Source organism: Hemibagrus wyckioides, linkage group LG11, assembly GCF_019097595.1.
Source record: "Hemibagrus wyckioides isolate EC202008001 linkage group LG11, SWU_Hwy_1.0, whole genome shotgun sequence".
Classification (NCBI taxonomy): domain Eukaryota; kingdom Metazoa; phylum Chordata; class Actinopteri; order Siluriformes; family Bagridae; genus Hemibagrus; species Hemibagrus wyckioides.
This window is the reverse complement of record NC_080720.1, coordinates 11,542,556-11,562,193: the sequence shown is the minus strand read 5'-3', so window position 1 is coordinate 11,562,193 and position 19,638 is coordinate 11,542,556. Positions and strand designations below refer to the sequence as shown.

Genomic DNA, 19,638 nt, shown 5'->3' with positions numbered 1-19,638 from the left:
TTGGCCCTTGTCAAACTCGCTCAAATCCTTACTCTTGCCCATTTTTCCTGCTTCTAACACATCAACTTTGAGGACAAAATGTTCACTTGCTGCCAAATATATCCCACCCACTAACAGGTGCCATGATGAGGAGATCATCAGTCTTATTCACTTCACCTCTCCCTGCTCATAATGTTATGCCTGATCGGTGTATGTGGACGCCACTCCTTAATGATTTGTTGATTTGCTGAATGAGATCAGGTGTTGAAACCATACTAATTCCTAAAACTGCATAAAATAAAGCTGTGAAATCGTAGCCAAATAATGACAGTAGAACGAGTCGTACTGAAGAGCTCTGAAATGACTTTAAACACGGCACTGTCCTAGACTACCTATGCCTCAAGTCTGTTCATGAAATTTCTGCCTTGCCCAGGTCTAGACTTCTGTGACCTTACTTATCACATTTGTTGGCATATTAATCATAACAAAAGAAAAACGTAGAAATTAATAAATAAGGGTAATTTCTTTCCTAATATTTTTGTTAAAAGCCAGAAACATTCCCTGTGTCATAATGCTGGGAGAAAAACTTCCATTCTTCACTGAGGCTTAGACATAATTAACTGATCTCATAAAAAGGCTTGCCAAAATCCAAACCCTGCATTCCAACTTGCAAAGGCCAAAGCAGTGAAATGCTTTTCCACAGTAGAATAAAAAGCAGACACTGGAAGTTTTATGAAGAGTAACCTCAGACACGACGTTCAGAAGCCTGAGAAAGTCTCTCCGAGTTTAAATTAAAACAACAAAATTTGTTTTAGTTTTGTTTTAATTTACGTCTTCATTTTTATATTGACATTCAGACCTCAATCTTTCAAAATTTGATCTGGCTATCTGTAAACAGGGGTGAGAAGGGGTGTACTTGGTTTGCAACCACATCATGATCTAAGTGGTATGTGTCCAGTTAACATCCATGCCATGCCAGGAGCCAAGATGTCCCAGTAGAACATTGCCTAGAGATAATCAAAGTTATTAAACTCACTTATTCAGTGTTAAAGCTATGGCTATCGGTGTATTGGTAAATTTATACATATCAATTTATGTCACTTTATCTATGCTTCATAATAGATATTTCTATTGAAATCAAAAGAAATGTATAATATACCTATGTAGGTACAGACTCTTGAATAACTTTATACTACTGTGTGATAAATAGGCTAGTAAATCAGTGATATTAATTAATATCAGGTCATAATAGTTACTTACATGCTGACAACAGCACTGCTTAAATATGCTGATTTCATATAGTTAAAAGTTTAAATAAATGTCAACTTTTCCTGAAAAAATACCTACAGGAACTAGTGGGGAAGCTACACTATATTGCCAAAAGTTTTGGGACATCCGTCCAAATCATGGAATTCAGGTGTTGTTTTTCAGGGTTTGGGCTTGACCCCTTAGTTCCAGTGAAAGAAACTCTTAATGCTTCAGCTTACCAAGACATTTTGGACAATTTCATGCTCCCAACTTTGTGTTAACAGTTTGGAAATGTTCCTGCTCCAACATGACTGCTCACCAGTGCACAAAGCAAGGTCCATAAAGACATGGATGAGCGAGTTTGAGTCGTGACCTCAACCCAATAAGCCAGGCTTTCTCATCCAACAACAATGCCTGACCTCACATATGCGCTTCTAGAGGAATGGTCAAAAATCCCCATAAACACACTCCTAAACCTTGTGGAAAGCCCTCCCAGAAGAGTTAAAGCTGTTATAGCTGCAAAGGGTCAGCCAACTCCATATTACATTCATGTGCATGTTTACCCTTTGCCGATATAGTGTAGGTAGCTAGCCAAGTTGGGGAATATTCTTGACATTTCAACTGTTAACAACTATTTGTATTACTTCAGAGATCACAATTTTTGGCTAAATTATTGAAGTCCCCCTGAAAATTACAAACAGTACTCTATTTTGTTTTATACATTTGTTTTAATTCTTGTTGAGCCTGACAATTGGCTGACATGCTGAATTAGACATTAGGCAGAAAGAACATTAAATTGCTGTGCAGAACTTCCCCCTTTCCCTTGTGAGTAATTACACTTTTACAAACACACACACACAAACACGGAAACAGATGTCTCATTCACAGCAGCCCACTTTCAGGTAGGCACAGTGGTGAAAAGGAAACCTGCCATAAAATACCTCCAGGAAGATACAAAATCCTCTAAAGGTTCTTATTTGTTTTATGATATTAAAATTCAATTGTGTTCCTTTCTTCACAGCCAGAATGTACACCAAGAGCTTGATTTTGTCTGTTATTATTAACTAAAAATCCATCCTGAACGACATTATAATTAAACTGATATTCATTTTTTACTTTGGTTAACAGTTTCCGCCGTTACCCACAATGCCATTTATCTACAAGCTGATAGTGATGGGTAGAGGGATTTAACAATACAGCAGGGTTTTAGTTTTTTAATTTAAATAAATTTGTTCAGCTATGTGCAGTCTACTCAGCTCCACATAATTGAAATGAAAATTTTATTAAATTAGAAAGGAATTTAAGATAGAAGCATTTTCACTAGTACTCTCAGACGTTCAGATGCCAGTGTACTTTCACAGCCTTGGCTTTCATGCTAATATCACCATTAACACCATTGTGCTTGCTGAAAAATGCTGAATGGAAAAGAAAGTGCTTGCTCTTTTGTTTTTAGGTGCCAACAGCACCGTTATCTCTTACATTTGAGTTAATTTACATTTTCAGTGTGCAAAACTTTGCATTTATTTACTTTATCATTTACTCCTCTTCCCGAATTCATAATGTGTACCCCCGCAGTTGAATTGCCTACTTCTATTTAATGCAGGATTCATTTCACTGCTGATTTATTTATGGATTAAATACACATAAATCCTGAAGGGTGAGATCTAATGGATTATCCCAGTTCTGCTGGCCTTTAGGGTCTATTTATCAAAATTAAAAGGAATTCCTAATGCCTCAGATTTTCATTTTCTCTGTGGTACTTAATTTTTAATTGGCTTCCAGTCAGCACTGAATTGTGAAAATTGCTCTCTGTTGAGATGAGCATTTGCTGAATGCATTTGGCAGCCTACAGTTTTATTTTTTTAAAGCTATTTGGATTGTAAAAGTTTCCTGTTGGTTTCCATCAATTGGACATTGTGTTTTTTCTTGTTCACGCCGTTGCAGTGCTTTCAGAAGATGATTTGCAGATGGTTTTCTGTTCTTCATATATGGTGGGATGTCATTTGCCATTATCTCTTCAATGTTAATTATTTCCAGGCCTGGACAGATGGAGATGTGACTCAAGATCATGTGCCACCCATGTAGTATATTTGTAAACAGAAGCATCATGACTACAAGCTTGACCTGCAGCAATATTTATTGACGCTGTACTATTCTGGAAAATAAAGACAGGAAGCAAGCAATATCTGAGGAGGTCAAAAACACTAAAGATGCGTTCAGAAGAAACAGACGTAATCAATCACATTTATATGAAATATTGTTAATAGTAGTCTTATTAGGTGTCCACATGAAAGTTATTCACTTTTGAATGCAATGTAGATTTGCATGTTTGCATGACAGGACTTGTGATCTTTTTTGCTTGTTTGTTTTTACTCCTTGTGATGATCAAAAATCACTTGACAATTTATTGCAGTTGGACCTAATTAACCATTTTCTTCTGGAATAATAGCGTCTAAAGTCGTGAGAGAATGCTCAGAAGCAGATGGAGCTCCACTTCATTATACTTAGTGATGTTCCAGATGTTTTAAGATAAGAGAGCTGGGTGTTTTAATGCTACAGTTGGTGCCAAGAAAAATAACCCAGCTTTGTAATATCAATTAAAATTCACAGACCTCCACAATGTCCCACAGTAAAGCTTCATCTTGAGGAAGTTAAATGAGCTGCACTTGTATGGGAAATTCAGGCTTTTATCAATTACATGTCCAAGCCTAAACACAGGTTTCTGAGGGTTTTTGTTTATTAAATACAGATCCTCCACATACCCAAACAATGACTACAAAGTTCACATCAGTCCCTTCAGAAAGATTTTTGTGTACACAGAAGTAACTAAACTCAGTAGAAAGTAAGGACCCTCGTTTGACCTACTTGCAGCTTCTCAACTGCAATCTACAAGATATATTAGTGTTCAGTGATGAACTTTTGATACCATATAGATAAGAATAAGTTAAATTTTGATCATGACAAGCCTGCAGGAAATAGACCTTAAAGGGAACAGGCTCAAAACAATTGAAGAAACCATCACCTTCCAAAGCTTTTTTTTTTTCTATTATTAAAGCTTACATGAAACATCAAATAAATCCCTATTCACACAGGGTTTTAGGAACCCTGGAGCAGCTTCACCTCTGTCTGAACTCAGATTATCTTCACAATGCATGTGAGTCAATGTGATTCATCTGTCTGCGATCCCTAATGAAATATGAGCCCTAAAGTGCCTGCAGGTCTTACATTTCTCCAACAACTCTGTAAGTGAGGCATTAAAGTGAAAATGTTTGAATTTGTTAGATGATATACATAATTAGTTACATTATATGTGGCATGTGGCAATTCTTGGGGGGGCCACAATTTATTGTATTGTACTTATAAGATTTAAGATGAGTAGCAAACATTTTATTCAAATAAGGTCCAGTCCTTAGTAGGTGGGTGGGACTTTGAAAAAGATTTTATGTCTTTTGGGATGAAAGAATATATAGTACCAGACTATTCTAGTATTTGGTTAAGACACTCATAATAAACCATTTAGTTATTGTAGCCTGCTTTTGGCTTTTGTCGTACAGACTAAAATAATCTCTTGGTGCTAATAAAACCTGATTATACCCATGATTGTCCACACTAAGAGCTTTTCTTATCTCAGCAGTAATTTATACGTGTTGAATGATATATATATATATATATATATATATATATATATATATATATATATATATATATATATATATATATATATATATATGGGTACATCATTTAGGAAAGCTTGATCTTTTGTTCCTATACCGTTCCAAATGCAAGCCACTACACCAAAATGATTCTGGACCATAACAGCCTGAGTACAGCTGAGAGCAAGTCCATACTTTGATGGACCTGAGGGGGAAGCAGCTGGAGACTGTATCTGCTGAACTAGAGGAATGCCACAACATCAAACCAAATGGACATTTAGTGGATGAGAGGATCCTGAAGAGACCAGAGGGACATGAAAGAGTGCTTTCAGTAGACAGAAAGGACTGTGTGATCATACAGACTGATGGTGCAGGTAATTCACATAGCTGTAACCCAATAATCTGACACCAAATCCGGAGACAATAGACTGACTTACATGTGAATGCACAATAAATTTGACTTTCTACACCATGGTAACTTGTTTCACTTTTGTTTGCACATTCATTCTATCTAAAACTAAACAGATTATATTGTTTATATTGGATTTAGTCATTTGATGGATAGACAAGATAGGTTGGAATGGGCCAGTAAATTTCTTTATTTTTCCGACAATCAGAATCTTTATCTGGTATCTCTGTGTCTAAATGCTATGGTGCACATCGCATGTATGGTTTTATATAGCAAACTATGGTATAACACTTGATATATGAAATATAAAAGTTATATAACACTTGAAAGTATAATCAGTATAGAAAGTATAGTGCGCTCATTTTTGGTAGCTATATGCGTTTGTCTGTTATATGCTATGAGCCATCCCTTTCTATCCTATAGTGGATGAGACAGATTTAGTGAAAACTGAGTCCACTGCTCAACATTTCATTTGGAAGGCGATCAGCATCAGTGACATTTTTTTTTAGTATTCTACATTTATTCTTATATTGCTTTTGAATTCTCAAATATGATTGGTCGGAAGGTGTTCAGTAAAATTTCTCTCTGAAAATAGTTCTGGCTGCATGGCAAATAGCAGGTTCTTATGCACTTACCGTTGTGTTTACGGCAACAATTATTCACGAGGACACTTAATTTCATTTCATTGTCTGTACCGCTTATCCGATCTATACTCAGGAGTCATCGGGCATCAAGGCAGGATACACCCTGGACAGAGTGCCAAACCATCACAGGGCACACACACACACACTACAGGCAATTTAGAGACTCCAATCAGCCAAGAAGCATGTCTTTGGAGGAAACCCACCAAGCATAGGAAGAACATGCAAACTCCACACAGTGAGCAGGAGCAAGACTCAAGCCCAGGACGCTGGAAGTGTGAGGTGAACATGCAAGCCACCGTGCTACCACTCCACATAATCTAACAGGAAATTGACTTAAAAATGTTGTTATTTAGGGCTTCCTCTCCTTTCTTTTGCCCTCCCAGAAACATGCTGGTGGGTGCACTAACTGTGCCGAATTGGTAGATGTCATTCAATGTAATTTATGAATGAATGGATGAGTGTACACTCACTAGTAATTAGCAGTCCACTATGGGACTTCAGGAGCATATGGTATATTTTCCATTCTGCTACAAAAAAAAAAAAAAATACCAAAGTCTGCAAAATAACGCGCTACAGGTAATGGTGAATAACATTGTGACGTCATTAGACAAAAGGGCAGAAAGTCAACAAAGATAACATTGACTTTGACGACTTGACGCCCTCCAGTGGTGGCTGCCTGGCACTGCAACTCGAAGGCAGGAAGAGAGAGAGAGAGAGAGAGAGAGAGAATCCACTACACCACAACACCACACCGCAGTCCCAAGGACACGCTACCTCCCTCCTTCATTTATCCCCTAAAAACCCGCTCGTGCTGTTCTATTTTCGGGGTAAGTGCTCGTCTCAGTTTTCCTTTTCCTTACCGTTTGGTACTTAAACCGCTATTGTGAACCGCTTTTTAAAAAAACATACCGGAGCAGATACAGAAATTTGCGTTTGGCCGTAAATAAATGTTTGAACTTTGTTTTGTTGCCTATCGCGCGCGCCAAGAGCAACCCATTCATCTAGAAAACGTGCTCCCGTTTAGTGGCATGCGGCGTGTTTGATTATGTTTTGATGAATAACATTTTCTGCCACCGAGCCATCCCGTCAGCATGCTGGTTTGATCGTAATAGTGCTGGGAAATACGTGGTAGTGTGCGTATATAAATTTAAAAGGACACACACACACACACACACACACATCAGAAACCAGTTTTAGTCGAAGATGTATCACTAGAGGCCAGAACTGCTATTGAAAACCTAGATCCTCTTATAATGTAAACATGTTAGAAATCTCTGCTCAGAGACTGTGTGCAAAGTATCACATGTAGCCTTCTCAGCTCTTAAATGTTCACATTGTGGTTTATACACAATAGATGCCCAAGAGAATGTCAAGGCCGTTTTAAGTCTCCTTTTTAACTATTGTTTAAATGATCTATCTACAACAGAGAACTATATCCAGGAGGTGATTCAGAGACACATTGTCTTCTTTCTTTCTGTTGTTTTTTTTTTTTTTTTCACCACCCATGTGTGAGAACAGTCTCATTTCCTGCCAGGAAAGGGACCGACAGGAGAATAAAGAAGTATAAAGCTTTCCAGGTCCCTGATGCTCGAGCTTGGTGTAATCTCAAGGAACAGCGAGCAGCCCACGAAGATTATCAAAATAATCCCGGAGATTTGCTTTCCTAAGGCGATCTAAGTATAATGTAAGTCCCTTAGGGAATCCAACTTGATTTGATATGTTGCAGTTGAAGTATTTGGGTATTAAAACAATGCATAAAAAGCTCACACACCACCCTTATTTGCTCTGCTTCCTGTGCTGTCTATCAGTGTCCAGTGTAGTTGTGTTTTGTTTTGTTTTTTTCTTTCATGAAGCCAGCACTTTGTTCTTTCATGAAGCCATGTCTGATTTTTAGGCAACGGTGGAACTTCATCACTACTCTTTGCCATAATTGTGGCCTGTTAAGATAACAGTAGTCATAGTTTAAACCCCATGTGTGTATCACTGTTATTAATGCTGTTGGCTACACCAACACACCACCTCTTGAGTTTCAGACATGGTGCCATGCATATTTAGAGAGTACAAATTTACTAGATTTAACACAGCTGGTGTGCTAAAACATCCACTTCGTTTTTGTGAACACCCTTGAAACATGTTTAAAAGAGGAATATACAGTGTCTAAATTTGTTACTGTTTTTAACCAAGATACACTGCTCTCTTAGTAATCAGGCGAGAATAATTAATGGGTTGATCTTTTTGCAGACACTTTGCTAGCCTTTCACATTATAACATACGGTTGTTATTGTGTGTTGGCTGTCCAAGCTAAATAAGGGAGGTGTGTGTGTGTGAGAGAGAGAGAGAGAGAGAGAACCCTGGCCTATGTGATTGAGCAGCATTTCACAGAGCCTGTTGTGTGTTTATTACTGGAGACATGTTTATTCCGAAGTGCAGTAAACAGATTTCAGAGAAAATCCAAGGTTTGCAGCAGTGATAAGCTCTGTCAGATTCATGAGCTTAGATTTTAATATATTTTTTAAAAAGATATTTAGTGTAGATGTCTAATTGTGGTTTGTTTATTGTCATAAGGAAGCGATTTTGTGTGTTTGTGTTTTCTTGGTTCAAAGAATGGTAACAATAAGCAGTACATCTGGGTGTGGCAGGTTGAGCCATTTATTCTACAAGATATTGAATAGATGAAAATCAAATAAAGCCTTTTTTTTTAAAACATCAGTCGACAAACTATTGAGGCCAAGTCTAAGTCTATTATGTGGTACACTGTATGAGATGATCAGAATAAAATATTTCCCAAAATATGTAATAGATTTTGATAACTTGTGCTTCTGCACAGAAAACAAGGCCACAGAAACATATTCTTCAAAGTGAGCTTCAGTTAATAAGCATATTTCGGTCCATTTGGATGCTTTTGTTTATATTTTAGTCTTGTCATTACTGTATTTGTAGTGATCTATTGAGTTTTGTGTTGTCCTATACTGTGCTTCTCTTGTAGGTTTAAGGTGAGTGTCGTAGCAGAGGTCACATTTTTAACAGCCAGAACTTTGTTGGTTTTGAGCATGTCGCCTTATGCTATGTAAGATTGACTCATAACCAAAGGATTCTGTTATATATGTATATGTATATATATTGAAATGTGACACACACATATTTCAATATATATACAATTTTTGGCACTTTATATATATATATATATATATATATATATATATATATATATATATATATATATATATATATATATATATATATATATAAATATATATATATAAATAAATAAAAAACGTGCCAAAAAATTGTACAGACTAACCCTGTATTATGTGACCATCATTATATGGCCACTATTTAAAAAAAAAAGCTTTAAAAAATAACATTTAGCACCTACAGCATTATAGAAACATTTAATGAGAATCAACAGTACAGTAACTCTGTCCTTGTAATAAACCATGCAGTCATTTTAATGACCCAAACAATTGTGGAATATAATTAGGACACATCTTTGGTTGAATTCTTATTAATTTATTTAGCAAAATTTATTTATTTATTTTAGTACTTTGAAAAAAGCCGAACCTTTGGAAACTTGAGTATTCTTCAGCAGAATACATTTGCCTATATTCACATTTGCATATATTAACAGACTCTTCTTTTTAGAAGTCTAGCCGCTGTATTTGTATCTCCCAATCACATTAAAGGTTCATGATTCTCATGTTGTTCACAGTTGGCATGACTTTTTTTCTTTTCTTTAAATAGGACGTGGTTTACTTGTACTTTATAAAGACTTTGGAAGGAATGGATCGTTAATCTGCAATGTGGACACAGCCCTATTTAGTCACTTCTGTCGAAAGATGATAAGATGCAATAGTGCGGGCTAAATTAGAAGCCATTGTGGCTTTCTATGTGCTATAGTGGCATTCTTCTCAAATGTCTATAATGATCCACGAGATATTTCTCAATTTCTGTTATTGTCTCCTTACTGATTGCTTGTAAGATTCGACCACAGAAAGCTTTTCACAAGTACCAAGAGCAGAGAACAGGATACCACAGGCATCAATAATTTATCAATTCATCAAGGATATGTGTTGTTATGACAGGAAATATAGCTGAACTTAGATTAAAGAGCATTTGCATTAGGTTCAGTCAGACATGACTAAATTGCAGCCAGATGTGGAATTGCATCAGTATGTCAAGCATATGTCAGCTACTTGTGATTTTTATATGGCCTTGCTAGCTCCCCATGGCATGTGGGTTAGACAGAGGAAACCTTTGACAAAAGCTTGACGGGCCTGCGAAAAGATTATTTGGCTAGAAGGATTATTTGAAGGTATATGCGTGGTAAATGTGGTCATGGAACTTAGTTTTACTGACACATGTATACAAGTTGGAACTTATACAAAGTAGTTTATTTTTGTATATATATATTTTTTATTCAGCATTTCCTATAGAAGAAATCTATTTCATATGGAACTGGAAGAAAATGAAACAACTGGTAAATAACATCATGATCAGCAACAGGGGTTGGACAATGAAACTAAACCATTTAAGACCACAATAATTTATTAGTAATGTGTAGGGCCTCCTTTTGCACCTAATACAGCATCAGTTGGTCTTGGGAATGAGAGATACATGTCCTGCACAGTGGCCAGATCGATTATGAGCCACTCTTACACTTTCACTACAAGTTGGTGGAGCAAAACGTTTCCTGACTCACTTCTCCAAAACACCCCAAAGTGACTCAATATTATTCAGATCTGGTGACTGCGCAGGTCATGGGAAATATTAAATTTCACTTTCATGTTCATCAGACCACTCTTCACAAGTCTTGCTGTGTGTATTGGTGCATTGTCATCCTGATATTGGTGCACATGGTCCTCCAGATTGGTTTGGTAGTCGTTGGTAGTGATGTGCCGGTAGATAGTGGTCCTAGAGAATGCCAAACCATCACTGATCCACCCCATGCTTCGCTCTGGACATGCAACAGTCTGGGTGGTAGGCTTCTCCACTCCATGGAATCCGTATTGTAGACATTGATAGATTTCTTTGGGTTTGTTTTTGATGAAGTCGTCGTCTGTGTTCACTCTGCTGCTGCTACTCCTGTACCAGCTGGGATGAGACTCAGAGACATGAGAGCAAGGTCTTTCCAAGTTTATTGAGAGACACAGTGTAGCTTAAAAAAGAGGAAATGCGAGAAACAGTTATTGTATTTTGGATAAGAAATGACCACAACCTCATGACCGTTTCAGCTAAAGCGGTAGTTTTACTTTGTAGCCTGAGAAAATGTCTTATGTGAAGTGAGAGCAAGGTCATGAGACCACAAAACATTATGCTGATAAAATTGTCATGTAGTTTATCACAAAGCTAAAATATGTATTGTCTTATTGCCCATACAGCTTACTGTTACCACAAACATGTCATCATGTGTATTTGGAGTATTTACAGTTTTAAGGCCATGCAATGGTGATACAGGAGACATATGAAAATGTTTGGGTTTTTTTTTTTTTTTCCCGGCAGTTCACTGAAAGGGAAAGGACACAAGGCATAGCAGGTGAGCATTTATTTCTAGTAGCCATTATCATTGTTATTTAGTGCTGTATTTTTCATGAGTTCACGAAGAACTGCCTTGTGAGCCAACAGCTGCTGCTTATTGGTAAATATTCTAGTGCTCTAGCTGTTTTCTTACTTTTGCCCAGTGTACTTCTGAAAAAAAAAAGATATGTCTCATTCATCAACACACACTAGGGTTTTTGTGGTAAGAATTTGTTTGTTTTTTCCCCCCTTCTGAATCCTAGGATTTTCTTGTTGGTAATATTGGCATCTCTGCTACTATTTAAGGCCAAACTATTAGAAACTGGAAGCATAGCTCATCGACTCAATACTTGGTCTCTTGGTAAATAATCAGTAATCTTTCTGAGTTAACTTTGATTATTGGTAAAGAACATGTTGTTTTGAGTCTGATGTTTGTCACAGAACATTGCTGGACAAGAAAGTGAAATGTATGCAGTATGGAAGACTGGATTACATGATGATGCACAACATCAGTTTTAGTAAAATGCATTTCCAGTGCTATCAGGGCAGTTTAAGGGCGGTTGTTCATGAGAGGCTGGTATTCTAATCTTCCTTCCTGTTGTATTTATGCTGAAACATGCCTTAGACAAGACTGAATGATCCTTGCCTAGCATTTGCTCTTGTCAAGACAGCAGCCTGCAGAAATGAACAACAAGCCTTGATACAGTTCAGGCTCATTAATTTGAGATCATGTTTCCTTACTGTCTCCCTGCAGGAAAATGATTCCGGTCACGGAATTCCGTCAGTTCTCGGAACAGCAGCCAGCGTTCCGAGTCCTAAAGCCATGGTGGGATGTCTTTGCCGAATATCTCTCCGTGGTCATGCTTATGATCGGTGTGTTTGGCTGCACGCTGCAGGTTAGTGCCAGACCTTTCATCTTACATGTCTCTTCTAACTATTTGGATTTCATTTGAATGTGGCTCCCACTGCTTTCCTTGCAGAGGACTTGCTCTGTTTGGGATTCATTGCATGAGTGGCTGGAATGAAGGGCAATTAAGACATTCTTTGCAGATTGAGAATAAACAGGCAACGTGACTATGGACGGAGCAATACAGCGTTCCTCTTGTGCGAGTAGTGGAAAATAAACGCCTCCACACCACAGTCCGATCACTTCAGCTCCATCTGTGCACAGACGAGCCACTGTTGCCTGACGTGTGCTTAAATAGTAGAGTGTTGCTTTGCTTACAGGAAGGAGAAGCAATTCCAGTAGGCACACACAGATCAGCTCCTCCTTTCCTTGCTCCCTCCTAAGCCCTGCCCTGCTTGTAAAAATCGAGTTTCTCCTGCAGTCTCCCTCTTTTCTCCTCCTCCAGCCAGTCACGTGTCCTGCCTGCTTCTTTATCTCAATTCCTGCAGAAAATTCTGATAATCAGTTAAGGAGCTGTGATTACATGGATTTGGGTGGGAATATCCACCCTATTCTCATCTTCTGGAAACATATTTGCATGAGTTTCAAAATCTTTGGTATCACTGCCTAATTATTTTTTCATGACATTATAGAATCGCCTCCCTGTTATGAATAGAAGAAAGAAACACACTATCCTGCTAAAAGCCTGTGTGCTTGAAGGATGATTGAGTGGGCCAGGGGCGCATCATGCAGGTTTTATGAGTTCTTTTAGGGCTGATGCTCTTACGCACTGTGAACTAAAACAAGCTGTGGATACAATGCCGTTGATCTTTGCCCCAGGGGTTTATTGAGCACTCAAGCTGTTCTGGGTGGCTATTCTCTATTCTACAGTTTGGTGGTGCCCTTTATTTTGGAACAAACTCCAGACAGGGCCTCTCACTCAAAGCAGATGGTAATTAACCTACCAGACATAAGGCTTTTCACAGAGAACAGAAAAAGACCCTTCAGTTTTATGACATGAATAACATAGTGATGACTCTATATCAAAATTCCATAAGTGATTTGGATTCATAATCAAAGCAGTAGCCATGAATGAGCTGCTCTTTTTGAGAATGTTTGTACTAAAAGTCTTTGAGCATGTTTGTGTCTTTTAAGTGAGCATGTCTCCCTCTGGAGTCTCCTAGAGACATGAGAGTAACCACTCATTTCCTGTTTGAATCACCCTGATGTCAGTACACTAAAATAGAACATAAACACCCCACGCTGTTTCCTTACCTAAACAATTTTTTTTATTTGATTGTGATCTCATTTTTGCACAATTGTATTTATGGGTTTGGGATGAAAACAGCTCCTTTTGATTTAATGAATTTTCCTTATTTTTCTTATCTTCCCAGAAGAACAACCACACACAGACTTAAGTGGTTGAAAAACATTAGAAAATCCATAAATCACAGTGAAACTTAATTACACTGCCTTCTAAGGTTTTAATATTGATATTACTCTCTCTATTACTATTTCAGGTAATGCAGGACAAAATCATATGCCTTCCTCAAAGGGTTCCTGCCCCAAACCTAACGGTGCCTTCACTGAACCAGACAGAGCTCACAAGGGATCCGACCAATTCCTCTCTTCCACCTGTTGCCCCAGTGCCCGTATCCTATGAGATGAAGGGACTCAAAACCAACTTGGATCTGCAACAGTACAGCTTTGTAAACCAACTGTGCTATGAAAAAGCTCTGCATTGGTATGCTAAGTATTTTCCTTACCTGGTGCTCATACATACCCTTGTATTCATGGTGTGCAGTAATTTCTGGTTCAAGTTCCCTGGCTCGAGTTCAAAAATCGAGCACTTCATCTCCATATTGGGCAAATGTTTTGATTCTCCATGGACTACCAGGGCTCTGTCTGAGGTGTCGGGAGAGGGTCCGGAGGAGAAAGACCACAAAAAGAACAGTGCAAGTAGATCAAATCTTAATGCCTCCACTGTGGAGAGTAATCTGGAGAAGACCCAGTCACTGAGATCTATTCCGGATAAGATTGTAGTGGACAAACCTGCAGCGAGTGCACTAGACAAGAAGGAAGGAGAGCAAGCTAAAGCACTGTTTGAGAAGGTAAAAAAGTTCCGACTTCACGTGGAGGAAGGGGATTTGCTGTATCTCATGTATGTTCGACAGACTGTTATTAAAGTGATCAAGTTTGTTCTTATCGTTGTCTACAGCAGTGTTCTGGTGTCAAATGTTAAAATTACAGTTCGTTGTGATGCAGACGTAGAGAATATGACCGGCTACAAAAATTTTTTGTGCAATCACACCATGGCCCATCTCTACTCCAAGCTCTGCTACTGCTATTTGTGTTTTGTAATTGTCTATGGCTTAACATGCCTTTATACATTATACTGGCTTTTCTACCGTTCTCTGAAAGAATACTCTTTCGAATATGTGCGGCAGGAGACTGGAATTGACGACATACCGGATGTTAAAAACGACTTTGCTTTTATGTTGCACATGATTGACCAATACGATCCACTATATTCCAAGAGGTTTGCAGTGTTTCTGTCTGAAGTGAGTGAAAACAAGCTCAAACAACTGAATCTGAACCATGAGTGGACCGTAGAAAAACTTCGCCAAAAGCTACAGACCAATGCTAGCGACCGACTGGAGCTTCAGCTCTTTATGCTCTCAGGGCTTCCGGATACTGTCTTTGAGGTCACTGAACTGCAGTCCTTGAAGTTAGAGATTATTAATAATGTCACAATCCCTCCAGCCGTTTCTCAGCTGGAAGATCTTCAGGAGCTTTCTCTGCACCAATGCACTCTCAAAATCCACACAGGCGCCCTCTCTTACCTGAAGGAAAACCTTAAGGTTCTGCGTGTGAAGTTTGATGACATCCGTGAGCTTCCTCTTTGGCTCTACAGTCTTCGTAAGTTGGAGGAACTCCATCTGGTCGGATCTCTGAGTCCAGATGCTTCAAAGAACATAACCCTGGACTCTTTACGTGACCTCAAATCCCTTAAGACCTTGACTCTCAAAAGCAACCTTACGAAGATCCCCCAGTCAGTTGTGGACGTGTCCAGCCACTTACAGCACCTGTACGTGCACAATGATGGCACCAAGCTGGTCATGCTGAACAACCTGAAAAAGATGACGTATCTTATAGAGCTTGAGCTGATTCATTGTGACCTTGAACGCATTCCACACGCCATCTTCAGTCTGACCCACCTGCAGATGCTGGACCTTAAAGAGAACAGTCTGCGCTCTGTCGAAGAGATCATCAGCTTCCAGCACCTCCGGAAACTCACGTGCCTAAAGCTGTGGCACAATGCGATCACTCACATCCCTGAGCATATCAAGAAGCTCGGCAGTCTGGAACGCCTATATTTTAGCCACAACAAGATAGAGATTTTGCCATCACACCTGTTTCTGTGCAACAAGCTACGCCATCTTGACCTTTCTAACAATGACATCAGCTTCATTCCTCCAGAAGTAGGTGTTCTCCAGAGCCTTCAGTACTTCTCTGTCACATGCAACAAAATCGAGAACCTCCCAGATGAACTCTTCTTCTGCAAGAAGCTAAAGACCCTCAAGCTTGGGAGGAACAAGCTTTCTGTGCTCTCACCAAAGATTTCCTACCTGACTTCACTGACTGTTTTGGAGTTAAAGGGCAATCAGTTTGAAGCTTTGCCCGCTGAGCTTGGCAACTGTCAAGCCTTGAAGCGCAGTGGCCTTGTGGTAGAATCCACCCTGTTTGACACTCTGCCTTCAGAAGTCAGGGATTATATGAAAGCTGAGTGATGTTTTTTAGCTTTGGTAAAAACTTCTCTAATGTTTAAAAAAGGGCAGCATTACCAATTCTTTTTAACTGAACTTGTATCCCACTCCCACATTCAATATTTTGATGTTTACGGGTGAGTACCTGCTTTTAAATGCTTAGATATTTGAAAAAACACAGGATCTTATTAATAAAAGGAAATCTCTTTGGAGTAGAATTTAGTATTGTATTGTACCTCAGAGCTGATGTAGTTGTTTTAAGGATTTAAGACAATGTTACATTCAATCATTCATTTATTTAAGCACCTTATGTAGAATTCTCTGCCGTATCAAAGAATAGAAATTAGCCTCAGTGTTAACGTGTATTCGAAGACAGTTGTTGCATTGCATGTATTAAAATATTAATAATGGTAAGGATTTCATTATCTATATGAAGGTTTTACAAAACATGAAGTGAACCATGCTAGCCTGCCAAACTGCAGTATTTTGCCTTTGTAAACACTAAATGTCTGCAGAGTCTATGATTGCTATCAGTTGGAGAAGGACTTATGTTGTGCAGTGGTTTTATGCCATAGTTGGGTCCAATGTCACAGCTCTTTTGTTTGGAGGCTATCATGTTACGGCTAAATCCTTGTCCTAGTCTTTTACATTTAAACGATTTTAGTGAGCTCAAGCAGACCTGAGTACCAGGCTACTACACAGGTTCTACTGTCAGTTTATGTGTAGCATGTATGGTATTTTTCCATTTGTTACAAGGAAACTATGATTTTCAGCTTTTTCAATCAAGGTGAAAGGACATGAAATGCATTGTTTTTTTGGTAGCAGGGAATTTCACATTTCACTTTATGCTGACTATCTGTTAGAACAATGACCTGAAAATTGACGAGCTTTCTTGTGAGCCAGTAGTAGCCAAGTGGGTGGTACTTTGGTCTTTCTGGTGAGCCAATAAATAAATAACACGGAGGAGCTGAATATTTCCATGTAGTGGTCACTCTAGCCTGTTTTTTTGGGGGTTTTTTGGAAAAAAGAAGACAAAATTAGCGGTCTCATTCACTGACGGATGTTGTGTGGTAAAAAAAAATTTTTTTTCTACATCTGCTACAGAAATGTTAACATCCCATCATCTTATTCAACAAATTTTAGCATGTTTATAATACATATGTGTATCAAGTGCAGAAACTGTATCAAAATATACTCGAATATATATATATATAGATGTTCTTCATTGAATTACGTAGCTTACTTGTTGGGTCATTGGAGTGTTTTGAAGGCTTAGGCACTGAAGGAAAGAGGAAGTGGTGGCACCACAAATACTTAAGTGTTCTCAGGTAATCTGGCTAGTCCTTTTCTTTTTGCATCACTGTTTTGAATTTTACTTATGTCCTTGAAAAGCTGAAAGGAATCCTGTCAAAATATACCTCCTTTACATACACTAAAAGAGTGCTACGTTGTGCTGTAAGCTATTTCTTTATTAACATATTTCGTATAGTATTGCTAATGAGCGTTTCATAGCTCGACTGATGGCTAGCTTTCCAGTTTTTCTATTTTGTGTTGTACAATCTTTTTCTACAGTGATACTTCACTTTTTCTACTCACTCATAAGTTTTTACTTTTTTTTTTATTATTCTTATTTTTTTAAATCTATCGCTACCTCTCCTGCAGCTCACGTACCGGTTATTCAGCTATAGCCAAATAATTTTTAGTGCTGTTTGTTTTAGTTAACAGTAGATGTAAAGCTTTTGTTTAGATAGATGTCATGTACAGTAATTTTTATTGGTATGTTTTGGATGAAAAAGTGTGCCTATTTAAAAGGGGGCATTAAACTTGGACTCTTTTAATTGCCATTAGTTGCCTTTGCACTGTTATACTGTAAGATTTTATACTCAAGTGCTTGCTGTAGTTTTAAAACTTTTTTTTTTGTGCCAAAAAGATTTGGCTAACACACACACACAAAAAAAAATAAATATGCAGAAGAATATTCTGAGCATGTATTTTTATTTGTCTTTTTGCTGCTATATTTGTGAATTAATGTTTTTCCTGATTTCTGTATACTGCCTATGCTACAGATGGCAATAAAAATAACTGAAGATAAGGAAGGATCTTGTAGCTAAAGCAACAGTTAGATCTGTTTTATAATGTTCTATATGAACGCCACATTTAATGCTGTTTAAGCCACCACCATACACACCATCGAGAGCTAGGCAGTTATTTATTTATTTATTTATACATATATTGCATGTTAAATAATTACAGATGGAGTCCAAACATTAGATGCAATGATATTTGAGGGCAAAATAGTGTTCTTTCATGCTGCTTGTTGTGACTGCTTAAATATTGCAAAATGCAAGAATGTGAAATATTTCTCTTCTGACAGTGCTGCGGTTGTTATTAGAAGATAATTTCAATAAAAGGATCACATTTGTTGCTAGCTTTGCCAAAAGCAAACTGTTCAGGTTTTTCTGGTAAAACCATACAAATTCACACTCATGGACTTAAGAGAGTTTTGTCATTACATCACAAGAGACTTTAGTGGATTTTTTCATACCGGCCACCTTTTAATCTAACAGAACTCAGTCCAAGACATATGAATATGAAAGCTCGAACTTTCTAGAGATTGTTTTGGTGAAGTGTGATGAATTATCGGAGAAAATGTTCAGTATAAAGTTGAGGTGCACTTCAGAACTGGGATTCTGTGGGAACCAACAATAACACACACACACACACTGTGGGGCATGTAGACAAATTTGTATCTTGTGGGACAGGATGTTTGTGTCCTACTGAGCAACATGTTTATGTGGCTGTGTTGGTTAGGATTACAGGCAGATGGCAACACAAATAACTGCAGGGGTTTGGTAAAGAGTGCCAACGGGAGGCTGGGGGGGGATTAGTCAGAAGTTGTGGAAAGAGCATGTGAAGGTGGAAATTTTAAAAAAAAAAATTCTCATTAGCACCTCTAGTACCTTTTTATTTATTTATTTTTATAGTTAGCCGTATCTGTAAAAGTGCACTAAAAAGTTTTCTGGCCACCACATTGGTATATTTTATGTTTTTGTATTTTTATCATGTGGAAAAACCTTTTGGGAAAAAAGGTACACAGAAAAATGCCTTAGAGATAATGATTAAAAGCTTTAAAGCTACAATACATGCACCTTTCCAGGTAAAATGCACATACTACGGTACATATACAAAAAATGTGCTAATAAGAGGGGCATCCCAGAACATTTGTCCTTGATGTGACCTTGACCCTGTTTATGTCAGTTCCAAAATCTAAATATTTAATTTACTGGTTTCATTGATTTACATAAAAATCATTCAAACATTCTGAGTCAATATTGACTGTATCGTCTATCAGTACTAAATGACAAGTGATTGCGTCCATTAGTTAGACACAGCTCAGTATCAGTAAAGCAGATGCCACTCCCCTTAACCCATTTCATGTTTGAAGTGTTTCTCGACCTCATCTGTCGTGACACTCAATCAGTATGCTAAGGCTGTGAGCAGATGTGTTTGCAATGTCACATGATTTTTAATGTGTTGT

At 38.0% G+C, this 19,638-nt stretch overlaps 2 protein-coding genes across 6 annotated transcripts in view; one reads left to right on the top strand and one right to left on the bottom strand.

Moving 5' to 3' along the window:
• LOC131361492 (kynurenine--oxoglutarate transaminase 3) overlaps positions 1 to 19,638 on the bottom strand; it is a 41,670-nt gene that overhangs the window by 15,323 nt on the left and 6,709 nt on the right. The window lies entirely within an intron of this gene.
• lrrc8c (leucine rich repeat containing 8 VRAC subunit C) lies at positions 6,633 to 18,979 on the top strand. Of its 4 annotated transcripts, XM_058402616.1 has the most exons (5): positions 6,639 to 6,760; positions 7,452 to 7,617; positions 11,433 to 11,466; positions 12,202 to 12,343; positions 13,854 to 18,979. In XM_058402616.1, the coding sequence occupies exons 4-5, from the start codon at positions 12,206 to 12,208 to the stop codon at positions 16,122 to 16,124; spliced, it is 2,409 nt and encodes an 802-aa protein (XP_058258599.1). In that variant the 5' UTR covers positions 6,639 to 6,760; positions 7,452 to 7,617; positions 11,433 to 11,466; positions 12,202 to 12,205; the 3' UTR covers positions 16,125 to 18,979. The 4 variants fall into 4 exon arrangements, with proteins under 4 accessions (XP_058258598.1, XP_058258599.1, XP_058258597.1 ...); XM_058402615.1 differs by lacking the exon at positions 11,433 to 11,466 and having other exon boundaries at positions 6,633 to 6,760; positions 7,468 to 7,617; XM_058402614.1 differs by lacking the exon at positions 11,433 to 11,466.

Excerpts from the sequence above, each read along its gene's own strand:
- lrrc8c (XM_058402615.1), top strand. Across the intron at positions 12,344-13,853 it reads TGTTTGGCTGCACGCTGCAG|GTAATGCAGGACAAAATCAT; the intron begins GTTAGTGCCAGA and ends TTACTATTTCAG.